At 30.7% G+C, this 14,646-nt stretch overlaps 1 protein-coding gene across 2 annotated transcripts in view; it reads right to left on the bottom strand.

Annotated features, from left to right (window-relative positions):
* Window positions 1–13,246: 13,246 nt before the first annotated feature.
* LOC127734383 (neuroendocrine convertase 1-like) overlaps window positions 13,247–14,646 on the bottom strand; it is a 34,579-nt gene continuing 33,179 nt past the window's right edge. For both annotated transcript variants that reach the window (XM_052244220.1, XM_052244221.1), the window contains one exon: window positions 13,247–13,365. In XM_052244220.1, the coding sequence (XP_052100180.1) occupies window positions 13,288–13,365 (78 nt within the window). In that variant the 3' untranslated portion in view covers window positions 13,247–13,287. The remainder of the gene's footprint in view (window positions 13,366–14,646) is intronic.

The following is a 14,646-nucleotide window of genomic DNA, read 5'->3' as shown; positions in this document are numbered from 1 at the left end:
GGGGTGAATTTTATCACACTAGTCCTTAGCAACCATTCATTTATAGTGTAAAAGTGTCTAGCATTTATTTATTAATATTGGAAAATTGACATGCAACCATTATTTATATTGGAAAAGTGCCTAGTAACAATATATTTTATGGTTTCGTTGGAGACAAAAATCAGAAAAAAATTTGATATCGAACATACAGTTTTCTTTAAATTGGTAGTCCCATTGAAGAACACACATTGTATGTACCGAATTGTTGAATTAAACTAACTTGATTGTACACATGCATCATCCAGAATAGTTAATTATATGGAAAATTCAATTTCAAGGTTGAAAAAATAAGAGTTTGATTACAAATCCAAATCCAAAAATAAGATGTGGTATGATATGCCAATGTGACAACTCTCCACAAGAGACCAAATGTTATATTTAAGACAGGTCCCTTGAATCTACAAAAACAAGGCGAAACGAACAAAATTGCTTAAAGAACGACCAATTATTTCTTTAGTTAGGGTTGGGCTTTTGAGCAAGAGGTTTTGCGTGGACAGAATAATCATTTTCAACCGTTATAAGCCAGGATTACTTATTTCATTTTTCTGTTGTGTATACACCTATTTCTGAATCTGCTTAATTGCTACTTTTGTTATCTGTGGATAATATGAAAAAATCCTTCTTGAAAACAATACATACCACAGGCAGGACCAAATTAGCTTTTCCCATCACTTGGAGTCCGTCGTCGTCGTCGTCACCCGTCGTTAACTTTTAAAAAAATTTCTGAAACTACTGGGCCAAATTTAACCAAACTTGGCCACAATCATTATTAGTGTTTCTAGTTTAATGTGTCCGATGACCCCGCCTGTCAACCAAGATGGCCGACATTGCTAACAATAGAACATAGGGGTAAAATGCAAATTTTGCCTAATATTTCGAACAGCGCTGTAAATAGAGAAAATCTGACGGAGCAAAAATGTTCAGAATGTTGAGCACTACCTAATGTTTATTCAAGTCAAAACTGTCAAACGACTTCTTATAAGAGTTATTGCCCTTAAATGAAAAATTTTACCATTTTATAAACATTTTGCCTTTTACAAGATCTACAAATAAGTTAAACAAGGTAACAATCGTCAGATGACTCCTTATTAGAGTTATTGCCCTTTAATGACGATTTTTACAAATTGTTTGCGTTATTGCCCAATATCTAAAAAACTATAATAGATCTTTAAGATCATGTAAGTTGTATATTGCCGCTCTTTACCTATTAAAATTTTCAAGAACGGCAAAAAAAATAATGACAATTTCAGTTATGTCAATGTATTTTCACTCTTTTCTCGTTGATCTGTAAGTATATCTCTATCTATTATAGTTCTTAAAATAAAACCCAACGCAGAAAGGGAGAAAACTCATTATTTAAGAATAATAAATGTTAAGGAGTTGATTTCCAACTAAGTTATCTTAACTTATTTGTTGATCGTATATGGCTGATCTATTTCCGCTAACATTTTTTTCAAATCTATAATACATTTCAAGAAAATAGTTAAAAAACAGTTTACAGTTTATTTATTCATCTATTTAACGACAATTTGTCACACCTGGGACTTACATGAATAATACATTCTCTTGGTCCCAGGTTGTCTATTCCTTCATTTTTTAGATATCAAAGACTAATAGCTAATTTTATTTTTAAAGAAACCATTATTTTATTAAAATGCTTATTGTATTTCGATACTATGCGAATAAAAGTCTTTAATGTGTTCATCAAAAGAAACATTTTGTCGTATGGTGTATAACAAGTGTGATTTATATTGTACAGTGTGCAAATAATTATTTGTTTTACTTAGAAGTATAATCTTCATACTATAACGATAAAATATTAATATAATTTTGCACTAGAATAGACATGTCTGCTGTTGTCTGTTCTGTGGTCGGGTTGTTGTCTCTTTGACACATTCCCCATTTCCATTCTCAATTTTATGTATATGTACTGTTTTTTTTTTTTTTCTTTTTTTTTTGTGAATAATATCTTTTTTTTTTTATCACCTGGACACACAAACCGTAAGCAGTCCAGTGCAGTTGACAGAGGGATCCCTGTTTTTATTTTTCATATCCCATTTGCCAAGTAAAAAACAAATGGATGAAAAAAAATCTCTACATAATATATTCAATATAAAAACCAGCATCTGTTTTCAATAAGTTACTGGTTTTTTTTTTTTACTTTTAAATAAATTTATCCCTTTAAATACAAATATAAAGATATAATATAACTGTTTTTTTTATAACCATTTGCACTGTTTAAAGTTCAAATCGCGTAAATAAAAGATAACCAATTATGAAATCTTTTGTTATTCAGATTGTGTTCCCGGTTAAATGCCTGTTGGATATTGACATGCATCGATAGGACACGTGGTTCAAACACTAGAATCTTCGATGAAGAATTATATGTGAAATAAATGTATGTGCACTTATAAAGAAACACCATCTGTGGTGAGTAAAATACTATTACAAAAAAGTAATACAATTATGTAGTATGTAATATAGATAATATGTATAAAATATAAACTATAAAACTATTTTATATAAATAATGGCGATTGTTGGTAAATGTAGGTGTAAACAAAACTCTAGTTCAAAGTGTGCCTTTTGTATTCAAATGATAACTATAACTATAATACCTTAGAATATAGCAAAGTGCTCTCGACCAATGAAATTGTAGAATTTGGTGTTTCTAAATTGTGAAGAATGAATGAAATCATGTTCTTAGTAAGGGATTATCCTATTGTTTAGGCCTACTTACATTTCAAAACAAAGAGTTTCTATAAATGAGTTACAAATGCCCCGAAGCACAGTTATCAGCTTGAAAGAATTTGGGATTAAAACTGACTAAAAGTTGAATTTTGAAACAAACAAAAAAATCAAAAGTAGATGAGTTTACAGGTGCAGTAACATTGGTACCGTTAACGTTATTATGAGAATATTAATAACTTCAAATTACTAAAAAAAAAATAACCAAGATCAAAGCAATGCAATGCAAAAAAAAAGCAAAAACAAGTATTAAAATTAAATAAAACCTAAATCTTTAGCGCCTACTCTTTCAAAAACTCAGATTACTGGATCCGCGGTTGGTGAGAATAGTAATTTCCAATATTCTGATAAAAATCTAAAAAAAAGGAATTTAGTTTAACTTTTGAATATATTTTAAACTATTTTAAAGGCATTGTATTTGAACATTTCCATGACATAATGAAGTAGTATTTGCTTAAAGGACTGGACTAAAAAATTGGCTGTAAAATAAAATTTATTTGTAACTCAAATTTTGAATTTATTGATTTGAAATGGAAATAAACAAAAAGAAAATTCCTCGCTAAAATATTACATGATTTACATTCATACTCACAATCAGGAAACATTTCTTACCACTTCATTGTACTGGTGTGTCATCTAATGTATAAAACATAATCTATTATATTTTCCAAAATTATAAGAAGGTCCTTACATCACTAAAGCTAATCCATAAATGAAATCATGCCTAAAAAGGAAGTCATGCATTAATTACAAACATTGCACTGACAATGCAACTAATTCTTAAATACAACCAATCAAGAGATCATTTAAGCCTTGAGCACTTTACAATATTCTAAGTTTGTAAGAGAATGATAATCCCTTACTTCATGATAAGTACTCGCTATCGCTCGTACTTAATCATGAAGAAAGGGATTATCATTCTCTTACATATACGAGGCACAAGTTATGTCATAAAAATGTATATATATCTACAAAATGAGCAAAGAATAAGCAATTTCGATTATTAATAGTAATTACAATATTTGAGATAAATGGGCAAGTTTGTCTATTCCGAATAAATATTGTTTTTGTTTGATTTAGCGATCATTTTGATAAAATCAGTCATATCTTTCTTAAAAATACGGAGGTTGGATGTTTCATTAAATGCTGTTTTGTTGAATTTAATTTCCAAATACTTAATTTTCCCGAAAACACTATAAAATTTCAAATATTTATTAGCGTTTTATCAAGATCTTGATTATATCCAATAATCATGTTTTGGACATCAAAGCTAAGCGTTATATCTATGGACAGAGATAGCAATCTTTTTATTTTGTCAATGATGTTTTGAATTTTATAACAATGATAGAATAAATGATATTGGGTTTCAAACAATTTGCCACATAAGTTACATAGGCCATCGGACTTTCGCATTTGGTACAATTTCAGTTCTGTATATTAACGATTTCCATTGGAATTGGAAAATATAGTTTGTTGCAAGCAGCTTGTGAAGTTTTTTTTTCAAACTGATTGCCAGTCTAGCTCCGTATTAAATGTTCTATTCCATTTAATTTCACATTTTGCACTAGTACATTTATTTAGTATTTTTTGTAATGATTCTAACTGAACTTTTTCTGGGGGAATAAATTTTCTTTCCATATCATATATTTTGTTATTCTGGATTTTTATGTCCTTCAAATTTGTTGGATTACTAATGGCGCTTCTTAGTTCGTTCATCCAATCAGTGGATTGATTTTTTTATTTGATTGTATTCGCATATCCAATTACATTTATCAATTAGTGTATCAAATATTATTTTATTACTATAAAATGTTTCCATTTTGATATTCCAAACATCTTTAATTTTGGCGATTTTGACTCTTGGTAAAGGAGGCGAATAGCAAAGGTTTCCCTCTCCATTTTATATTATTGTTACCTAATATATTCTCACCAAGAATGCTATTTTTTGGACGTTCAGTCATTTACTAATTACAGTAACCACCTTTCGGTAAAAACTTATACTTAATATTCATTCCATTTAGATCTTTACAGGTACATATAACATATTGAAGATCAAATTTTTTGTCAAAGTGTTTTAGCCAGTATTTGGAAATTGCATTCCAACTTTGTGTTGGACTTTCTAAAAATCTATAAATTAATTGTATATGTTTTATTTATGAAACTTTCCAAACTGATCATTTTGATCCCCCTAAGCTTTCATCTAGACAACATAATTTTCTTTCGACAAGGCTGACTTTAGAGCCCTAAACAAAATCCCAGAAACGTGAGTTTATTTCTTTTTCACACTCATTAGGTATACCCCTTATCTCAACATTGTATCCCAAAATAGGTATTTATTGGGTTTTTTTTATAATCAATACTATACCTCTGTCTGTAAGTTAACGTTCTTGTTTTCCAAACGTGAATACAGTTTTTTATCTTGCCAATTATGGATTAATGTTATAACCATGCATGATTCACCCCAAAGCTTTTATGTTATCCTTGATCCAGGATATTTTTTTGAACATTGGTTTTTTTGCCCTTTAGCCTCCTAATAAACAAACCTTTTGTTTTATCGAAGTTAATTCTAGAACTGGAGGTTTTGTTATATATTTCAAAGGCTTTTTCAGCCGATTGTTTCGATTTGTTTATAAGTTGCGTATCGTCCGCAAACATTGATAATTTAGTTTCAATATGGCCACTTTCCGTTGGTATTTTGATATCCTGTATTTCTACATTTGCACTAATGGCACATGCCATTGGTTCCGCTTGTATTATGAATAAAAAGGGGGCTATAGTACATCCTTGTCTTATTGATCTGCTTACTGAACAAGATTTAGACAGGAACCTATTTGTTAAAATACAAGTGTTTGCATTTTTAAATAGCATTTTAGTCCAGCTACACAAATTATATTACCAAAATTGAAGCCCTCCATAAATTTATCAGCAATTCGAATTCGACTCTATCAAAAGCTTTCTGCTGGTCTAGAAATTTAATTGATCTCTCTATGTCGTCATTTACTATATATTCAATAATATCCTGTAAAAGTCTATTTCCATCACTTATATTTCTCCTCTTAACAAACCCTTTTTGATCCGGGTGAATAATTTTATTTAACAACGGTTTTAGGCGCTCTGCCAACATCTTTAATATAATTTCATAATCCGTATTCATCAACCTTAAAGGCCTCTAATTTTTTTTATTAATTATTGTTCCCTTCTCTTATGTAGGAAAGTTAACATTCCCTGGTATTGCGATGAGTTTATTTACTGAGTTCATTTTCGTCAAATACCTCCTTATCTACTTCAGTGAAATCCGCTTTGATAACGTCCGAGTATATTTGATAAAATTCCGATATAATCCCATCCCTTCCAGGAAACTTATGATTTTTAACTGTCTTTGTTAATTCATCAACGTCAATTTGTCGTTCTATATTTTGTATATCATCGTCCGTCAGTTTACTGTCAATATTTTCTGCGCTCTAATTTTCGTCCCAACAATCAGTGCTAAACAACTCCGAGTAAAATTTAACTTGCTTTGAAAGTATTGAATCAATGTCATTTTCATATTTGCCGTCTGAGCATTTTATACGATTCCATAATTTGTTTTTAGCTTTCTGATTTTCTAAATTAAAGAAATATTGTTATTGTAGATGAGAGCAAAAACTTCCATAATGAGTCGATTTTGATTAATATGATAATTAATTTAAAGGTCTTTATTCTGCCTATTCTTACTTGTTATAGTTACTCTTTTACTAAAACTTTTTTTTTTATAATTGCCAAAAAGACAAAAGTAGGCAAAATATGACTTTGAATGGCTTAGGGTGCCGATTGTCAATTTATTTATTTGTAGATCTTATTTTGTTGAACATTGCTGCTTATCACAATTTACTCTATCTGATTTGCTTCCTTTAAAAAAAACTTAAATATAGAAAATTGTCACTGGAGGGATATAACTCGATAAAGGAGTAGACAAACTGATTTTGATCATGTTGACATGTCTGTATCTCTTGTATAGCTGATTGACTTTGATGTTTAAATTTTGAGTTCTCTCTGTATTTTATAGTATTTCAACATCTTGTTTTTGCTGATTGTTTAAGCTGTGTGCAGTTTCTCTTTATCGACCATAAGTTTTAGAAAAACACAAAGGATACAATCATCATAAGAAGGGGGAAGTTGACTGAAGATTCATGCCAGATTTGACTTTCTTGTAGATCTTGTCTAGCTAATTATTTTTGTTGTATAAAGTTGTTCTCGATTTATTGCAGTTTCATGATTACCTTGAATTTGACTTTAAAATGGTAACAGTTGTCATTTAAGGACATAACGCCTATATAGAGTCAATAGACAATTTCGGTCATGTTGATTAATTAGTTTTGTAGGAAAATTCTGCTATTAAAATTTCTATCTATCCATAAAAGCTACAAATTACTTAAATATGCTAAATTACTTTCTATCCGAGGCCCAAGAATGCTATAATATATGATTCACCTGGTATGTTTGCGCAAAGTTTGTACAATAAAATTAGAATAACATTTCAAGCAAAGACGCAATATAAAATTTTTATTCAACAGTGTCCTTTATTCTATATTATAGTGTATTTATGTCCCTTCAGACGTTTTTTTTTATCTTTATATCATAAGAATGATAAGTTTTGGTTCCAATTTGCCCAGTAATTTTATAGAACCAGACTTTTGCACAAGTTTACAGACAAAGATGGCGGTTGGCAAGATTTGAGAAAAGCTTAATTTGCCCTGTAGACTAGGCCAAAAAAAAACTTCGTCATTTAAAGTCATTTTAAGTATTTTTGTGATTTTCTATCTAAAATAGTTTTCAAGTAAAATAGCTGTAAAATTTGCTAAAAGCTGACATTTAATTTCTGTTCTGAAAATTTTAAGAAAGATCAACCGCTACCTACCATACTATACCGGTAAATTAAGCCAAGAACTATCGTTTTTTAATTTCAGAGATCTATTTTTACCTGTACCAGCCATAACTTTCATCAGGTGGTAACAGACTATGGGCTTTTTACAGAATATTGCTTTGCATTATTACTGTTAAGTTTAATAACATTTGATTATATAGTTTCATAGGGAAATATTTTTAGACGGACAATGTACAAAACGACGACAGTGACGAACGCCCAGTGTTTGTATAACCTCATTAAGATCTTAAGAGCCAGGTGAGTGTAAAGGTAAGATCGTTGAATCATGATCAGAAAGATTTGCTTTACATTTTGTCCTCAGCATTACAAAAATTGATGGTTGCTAGGCATTTCCCACGATATAAGAATGGCTACTAAAGACTACTGTGACGATATTGACCACTTACTCCCTTGTTCTAACCTATATATATATATATATATATATATATATATATATATATATATATATATATATATATATATATATATATAGCTTAGAACAAGGGAGTAAGTGGTATATGTCTTAGTACTTATTTCGAATGATTTAAAGTTCATTAACACTAAAAACACACAAAAAATATCTATGATGTTTTTTTAAGTCAGGACAGGAGACAACGTGGCTGATGAATAACTGAAATACACATGAGTAAAATCATACCAGTAAATCCTTTCTGTTCTTAAAAGGAATCTGAAATTCTAACTGAAAGAAAGAATTACATTTTAGTTTAAAAATTTCGGAATTTTGTCACATTGATGATTGTTAGAAATTTTTGAACTATATGAGAACGACTACTTAAGTCTTTAGTAACGATATTGACCCCCTCACCTTTCAATAAGGATCTATATAACAGTTCATATTAGTCTGACCAAAATATGCATGGTTGCTAGGTACTTTCATATCAATTAAGGGTCGTTGCTAAGAACTTTTGACATGACCTTGGCCTCTGGCATTTACCCTTGTTACCAAATAAAAGCAATAACCGTTCTGAACATTTTTTCTTTTCAAGGTATTAGGTATATTTGTAACCATTTCCGACAAAATCTGAAAAAAAGACTCGAGGTCAAAGGCCAAGGTAATCAATTATATGTTTCCTTTGAATCAAACTTTAGGTCATTGAATGTGCAACATTTTTCAATTGATTTTCATCCTCTATCTGTCATAGTTATGAGATATTTTAATAACAAGGTCAAAATTATTTTACAAAATAACAAAAATTTCTCTTTTAGATTCCCTTAGCAACTCCCCAGCAACTTGAATCCCAAACTTTTAGTTATAAATTATTAATAGGCAACAGTTTTAGTTTACATTAATAACTTCATTGTAAATGGGTGTGGATGCAAAAGTGTGTAATTAGTTCGTGCAAAACGCCTACTGTAATTTGCCTTGTTGAAAACAATGAAAACTCCTTTATTTTAATCAGAGATGTCACCTTCTCCCATTTTCATGAGAATTATTTTTTATCTTTTATCTAACTAATTAAATGTTATATTTTAATGAACAAATATTACAATATTCATCAAAATTGAAATATGTGCATGATAACTGCCTGAAAATGGCAATTTTTCTACCTCAAAAATGCGATTTTGAACCAAAATCCAAGGGGACCCTCGATAGCTACCAACATACAAAATTTTTAAAAAAATCTGAGACTATGCGTGCCGCAACTTGCTTAGTGGCTACAGAGAATTGCTATTAATCATTGAATGTGTGGTTATAAATCCCATAATGACGAAGTTGAATAGGGGTTTAAGGTTTGCACACATATTTGTCAGTCCCAAAGTCAGTCCATTACACATAAGTGTTCTGTTTTTCTTTTACTTCTATTTCAAATATCAACTTTATCTATGGTTTATATCAGTGCATTATGGGAATTTTATTTAGAATTCGTGTTACTTTGTTGTCCCATGAGTGATGGTTCTTGAATTTATTGGATTTTAAAGTTATCTACTTTTTTTCCCAATAGGTGGCTGTTATAACCTGTTTTTATGCCCTGCTTTGATAGTAGAGGGGCATTATGTTTTCAAGGCTCTCTGTCTGTCCAGCGTCAGGTTCAAGATTTGGTTTAATGTATGCTTTGTTTTTCTGTAAATTTAATTGTTATGAATTATGCTGTTGGTTTTCTCATTTGAATTACTTCACATTTTTTTTTGTCGTGCCTCTTAAAGCTGAATATACGGTTTCTATTTTTCTCATTGTTGAAGGCAGTACATTGACCTATAATTCCTTACTTCCACTCCATTTGGATTGTCGTTGGCAATCTTACCATATCTCCTTAGTTTTATAAAGTTTTTGTTTCGAGGTAGGTTAAAGTTTTGGTTTTAGGAAGGTAAAAGTTTTGGTTTAAGGTAGGTTAAAGTTTTGGTTTTAGGTAGGTAAAAGTTTTGGTTTTAGGTAGGTTAAAATTTTGGTTTAAAGGTAGGTTAAAGTTTTGGTTTTAGGTAGGTAAAAGTTTTGGTTTTAAGGTAGGTTAAAGTTTTGGTTTTAGGCAGGTAAAAGTTTTGGTTTTAAGATAGGCTAAAGTTTGGTTTAAGGTAGGTTAAAGTTTTGGTTTTAGGGTAGGTCAAAGTTTTGGTTTTGGGTAGGTTTAAGTTTTGGTTGTAGGTAGGTCAAAGTTTCAGTTTTAGGTAGGTTAAAGTTTTGGATATAAGGTTGGTTAACGTTTAGGTATTTTGTGGTCACATCAACAAGAAAGTTAATACACAGGTTCATTATGAAGTGTATTGTAATGTATATGCCAAATTAATGTTTTGACCCAGATTTTATGCTCCACTTAACATGAACTATGATGGTGTGAGAAGGGCATGGTGTCCATTGGACACATGCACTTGTTTTTATATAGTTAAGTTAATAGAATATATAAATCAGGTTGTCACAGAATTTTGCACTTTGACTTGGAAAACATTGAAGAATTAAGAGGTTTCTCGCTTGTTTGACCTTATCTTACACAAAGGGGTAATGTGAGCTATTACTATAACTTATCATATGTAGTCTTTCATCGTCCATTTATAAACTTTAAAAAATGTTATTCTCTGAATCCACTTTAGGTTCTTTAAACTAAACTGCCACAATAATCATAATAATGTCCAGTTTCAAACCTGTCTAATGTAGTACCTAAGTTGTAAAATAAAAACAATAAGGGAAAACAACATTAAATTATTTGGTCTTCAATGTAAAAAGTTACTTTTATTTTTGTTTATAAATGTGTAATAATAATTAACAGTGACCTAATTACAGCTTCAGGATTAATTTCATGAAATATCAGTTTTCTCCTTCAAAATTGTTGCAAACCGCACATTAAATTCATGTTATAAGTTCCTTGTTCGGAAATTTTTTTGCGAGAATAACATGCAGATACATTGAATATAAGAAACCTTTCCATACCATTTATATTATCTGTATTGAATTTGATGTTGGCTGAAATGGTTGCATATGATTTAGATGTTAGTTTTCAACAATTGTTCTTTCAAAACAGACTTCCCAGGATTGGCTTGGTAAAAATCCCGACCCAATTGTTTTTTTTTATATCTAATATAAATAAGAAGATGTGGTATGAGTGCCAATGAGACAACTCTCCATCTAAGTCACAATGTATAAAAAGTTAACAATTATAGATAAAAGTACGGCCTTCAACACGAAGCCTTGGCTCACACCGAACAGCAAGCTATAAAAGGCCCCAAAATGAATAGTGTAAAACAATTCAAACAGGAAAACCAACGGTCTAATCTATATAAAAAACGAGAAATGAGAAAAACCCATGAACCACACCAACAAACGACAACCACTCAACAGCAGGCTCCTGACTTAGAACACGTGCATAAAGCAGGTTTTAAAAGTTATTATGCATTTTGTCTTTTCAACTGCCAGAACATCATTCAACGTTATTAGCTTACCTAGCCATAACGAATGCCATGTGAGGTAAAGTCATATGACTTTCATCTGATGTCTGTCCTTTGTTAGAACATAATCTCTGAAGCTACTGGGTCAATTTGAACCAAATTTAGCAGGAATTCAATATGGAAGGTCCTTTATCATTATTTCTTCGTTTTCTTCCGATTGAATAAAAACAAACATGTAGCCAGAGACTATTCTTTGTTCTGACTGGCCGATCTAAACAAATCTCTTCAAAAAGCAGGGGCAAAATTTTTGAACAATTTGTAGATTCTCATTGATGATTGGAAGATCAGAATTAATGATAGGCCAATTTTGTTCCCTTCATTCATCAGTCTATCAGTCGGCCAATCAATTCTTAATGCAAAATCCCTCCTTAATCGCTAGATAGGTGTTCATAAATGACATGTCAGCTATTGCTATCACTTGGCGTTAGTCGTCGTCTGTAATCTTATTCTTTATTTATTCTTCTCTGAAACCATTTGGTCAATTTTTACCAAACTATTGGATGTAAGATGTGTTTTGATTGATACTTTAGTCTTTGATACATAATTGTTTATTAGTTGTTATTGGCTTTGAACTAGATGTCAGTAACAGCGAGTACTCTCAGATCTGTACTTTGTGTCTTTTTTGTTGTGAGGAATGTATAAATTCCCTGCCAACCCCGGTCTGTGCTTTTCTAAAATGTTTTTCTGCTTTGTATTGCTCTGATGAATTTAGCCCTTTTCAACTGATTTTTATAGTTTGTTCTTATGTTGTACTGTTACACCACTGATCGAGGTTAGGGGGGCTAGGGTTGGCGCCTTCAAACACGTTTAACCCGCCAAATTCTTTATGTGCCTGTCCAAAGTCAGGAGCTTGTTGTTCAGTGGTTGTCGTTGGTTCATGTCTGTCATATTTGTAATGATAATAATTAAACTGTTTTTCGTAAATTGTTTTGTTATAAATTAGGCCGTTAGTTTTCTCAATTGAATTGTTTCATAGCTCTCATGTCGGGTCCTTTAATCGCCGACTATACTGGGTTTTTCTCATTGTTAAAGGCCGTATGGTTGCCTATAATTGCTTACATCCACTTTATTTGAACTTTGGTGGATAGTTGTCTCATTGGCACTAACACCACATCTCCTTATTTTTTTTATAAAGACGGCGCGCATGTATAAAAGGTCTTATAAAGTATTTCAATTTGGTTCCGATCGGACGAAAGCATGACCGCCAGAAATAATCTTTGATCCTGATAGGCAAATTTTCGAAAATCTCTTAAAAAAAATTGGTTGCACAATAATGAAATTTTCAGCTGCTACGAGAACATTAAGATATTGCGGATATTGTCTTAGTGTTTATCTTTTCTAGATAGAAGCTACTTGTTTGTAGTATCAGTGTATATAAGGATTTTAGACAATGTTAAGCTGATTTTAAGATAAGAAATTGATCTAGCGATTTTTATATCTATTTTTTAAATTCGACAATACATTGAAAACGAAACCATAGGTCTCTTAAAATGTATATTGCGACGAAAATCACTAATGGAACAGAGATCGTGTACCGTCCAGGGGCACAAAAGCTCAAATAGTTTTTTATAGGGGTTGCGTTGTTATATTTTTATTATTCTGTTTTTTCTTGAACATTGTGTTGTTTTTGGTTACATTCATAAAGTGACAAAATGACAACTAAATTTAGACTTTTTATTGACCATATCCATAGAGTTAGGATCACCAGACATCCCGTGTGTCTTTAATGTGCATCATTTCACGGAACTCATGAAGGATGGATTCTACAGAACCTGTTCTCTGAAAAAAAAAAATTCAGTTGTTAAGATTAGCAAAAAAAAAAACTAGCTCGAAAAATATCAGAGCAGAGGAAAAATTTACGATTTCATTATTATTCATCATTACATTTTGTTCAGATCTTTTAACTTTTGAAAAAAATAGTACCTTCGTCGTATTTGTACATAATTATATATTGAAAGGTTAAATGTTTACATCATAATATGATAGTTCCAATTATATGTTTTCCTTGCATGTCATCTTATTTACGTCATTACCTTTTTTCAGTTCAGATAAAATATCCAGAATCGGATGTTAATTCAACTCATAAAAGTTATGTTGAAATTTGACGATAATATTACAAAATACAAATACATTATTCAAAAGGCAACCATTTCGGTTTTAGAACTTTCTTAGACTCTGGGCATTTTTGTATACAGATCAATTAAGAAAAACTTCACAAACGCAGACACTAAGCTATGTTTTACCATCAGGAATCGGTTGACTGATATATATTTCTGTGTCTTATGTTACTAGCGACATGTTTTCACAGTCTTAGATCTATAGATACCAGAATAATCGTTTAATCTGTAATTTTACCGATTGGTTCCATTTCCCAATTATGCATAACAGGAAACCCTTACCCTGTAGACGCACCCGGCTGTTTTGCACCTTTTTGAGTTCCAACAATTCCCTTAGTTTTTGTCTTTTTTACCTTGATTTTTCTTTCTTTTTAATCGATTTATGAGATTTGAACATCCGTTAACTATAATTGTTGCCTTAATTTGACTTTATTTTAATGTATGCTCAAAGCGAATTGGAAATAAGAAAATATAACTAAAGGATGATAGAGCATTCTAAGATCAAAATATTAATTTACTTTGGATGCAATAGAGAATAGAACAATGCAAGTATTAGAAGTGTTTTTGAACCGTTTGCTTTAAATGAGTCAAAGAGTATATTTTGCATTCACTGAAACCCTGCTGCTTTGTTGAACAGTTTTAACCTTTTAGTATAAAATAGGGAATAATTCATTTCAATACGGACCAAGTTATATTCCAAAAACATGGATGAAATATATACATTTTTGAAGTAATACCATGCTAGAAAGATTTCGATTTGCCATTGGTTTATTTGCTTTAAAATATTGACACACAATTACCATGAACATAATTGCTATACGTAAATGTTTTGTTTTTAGTACTTGATTACTTTATTGTTTTAAGCAGAAAAGATAAATTAAAGTCAAATAAATCGGATATACAAGGTAGATAGAAAACAAATATAGATAAAGATATCAACTTT

This window comes from Mytilus californianus, unplaced genomic scaffold (assembly GCF_021869535.1).
Source record: "Mytilus californianus isolate M0D057914Y unplaced genomic scaffold, xbMytCali1.0.p SCAF_3, whole genome shotgun sequence".
NCBI classification, from domain to species: domain Eukaryota; kingdom Metazoa; phylum Mollusca; class Bivalvia; order Mytilida; family Mytilidae; genus Mytilus; species Mytilus californianus.
The sequence above is the reverse complement of the archived record's forward strand: the minus strand, read 5'-3'. Positions and strand labels throughout refer to the sequence as shown.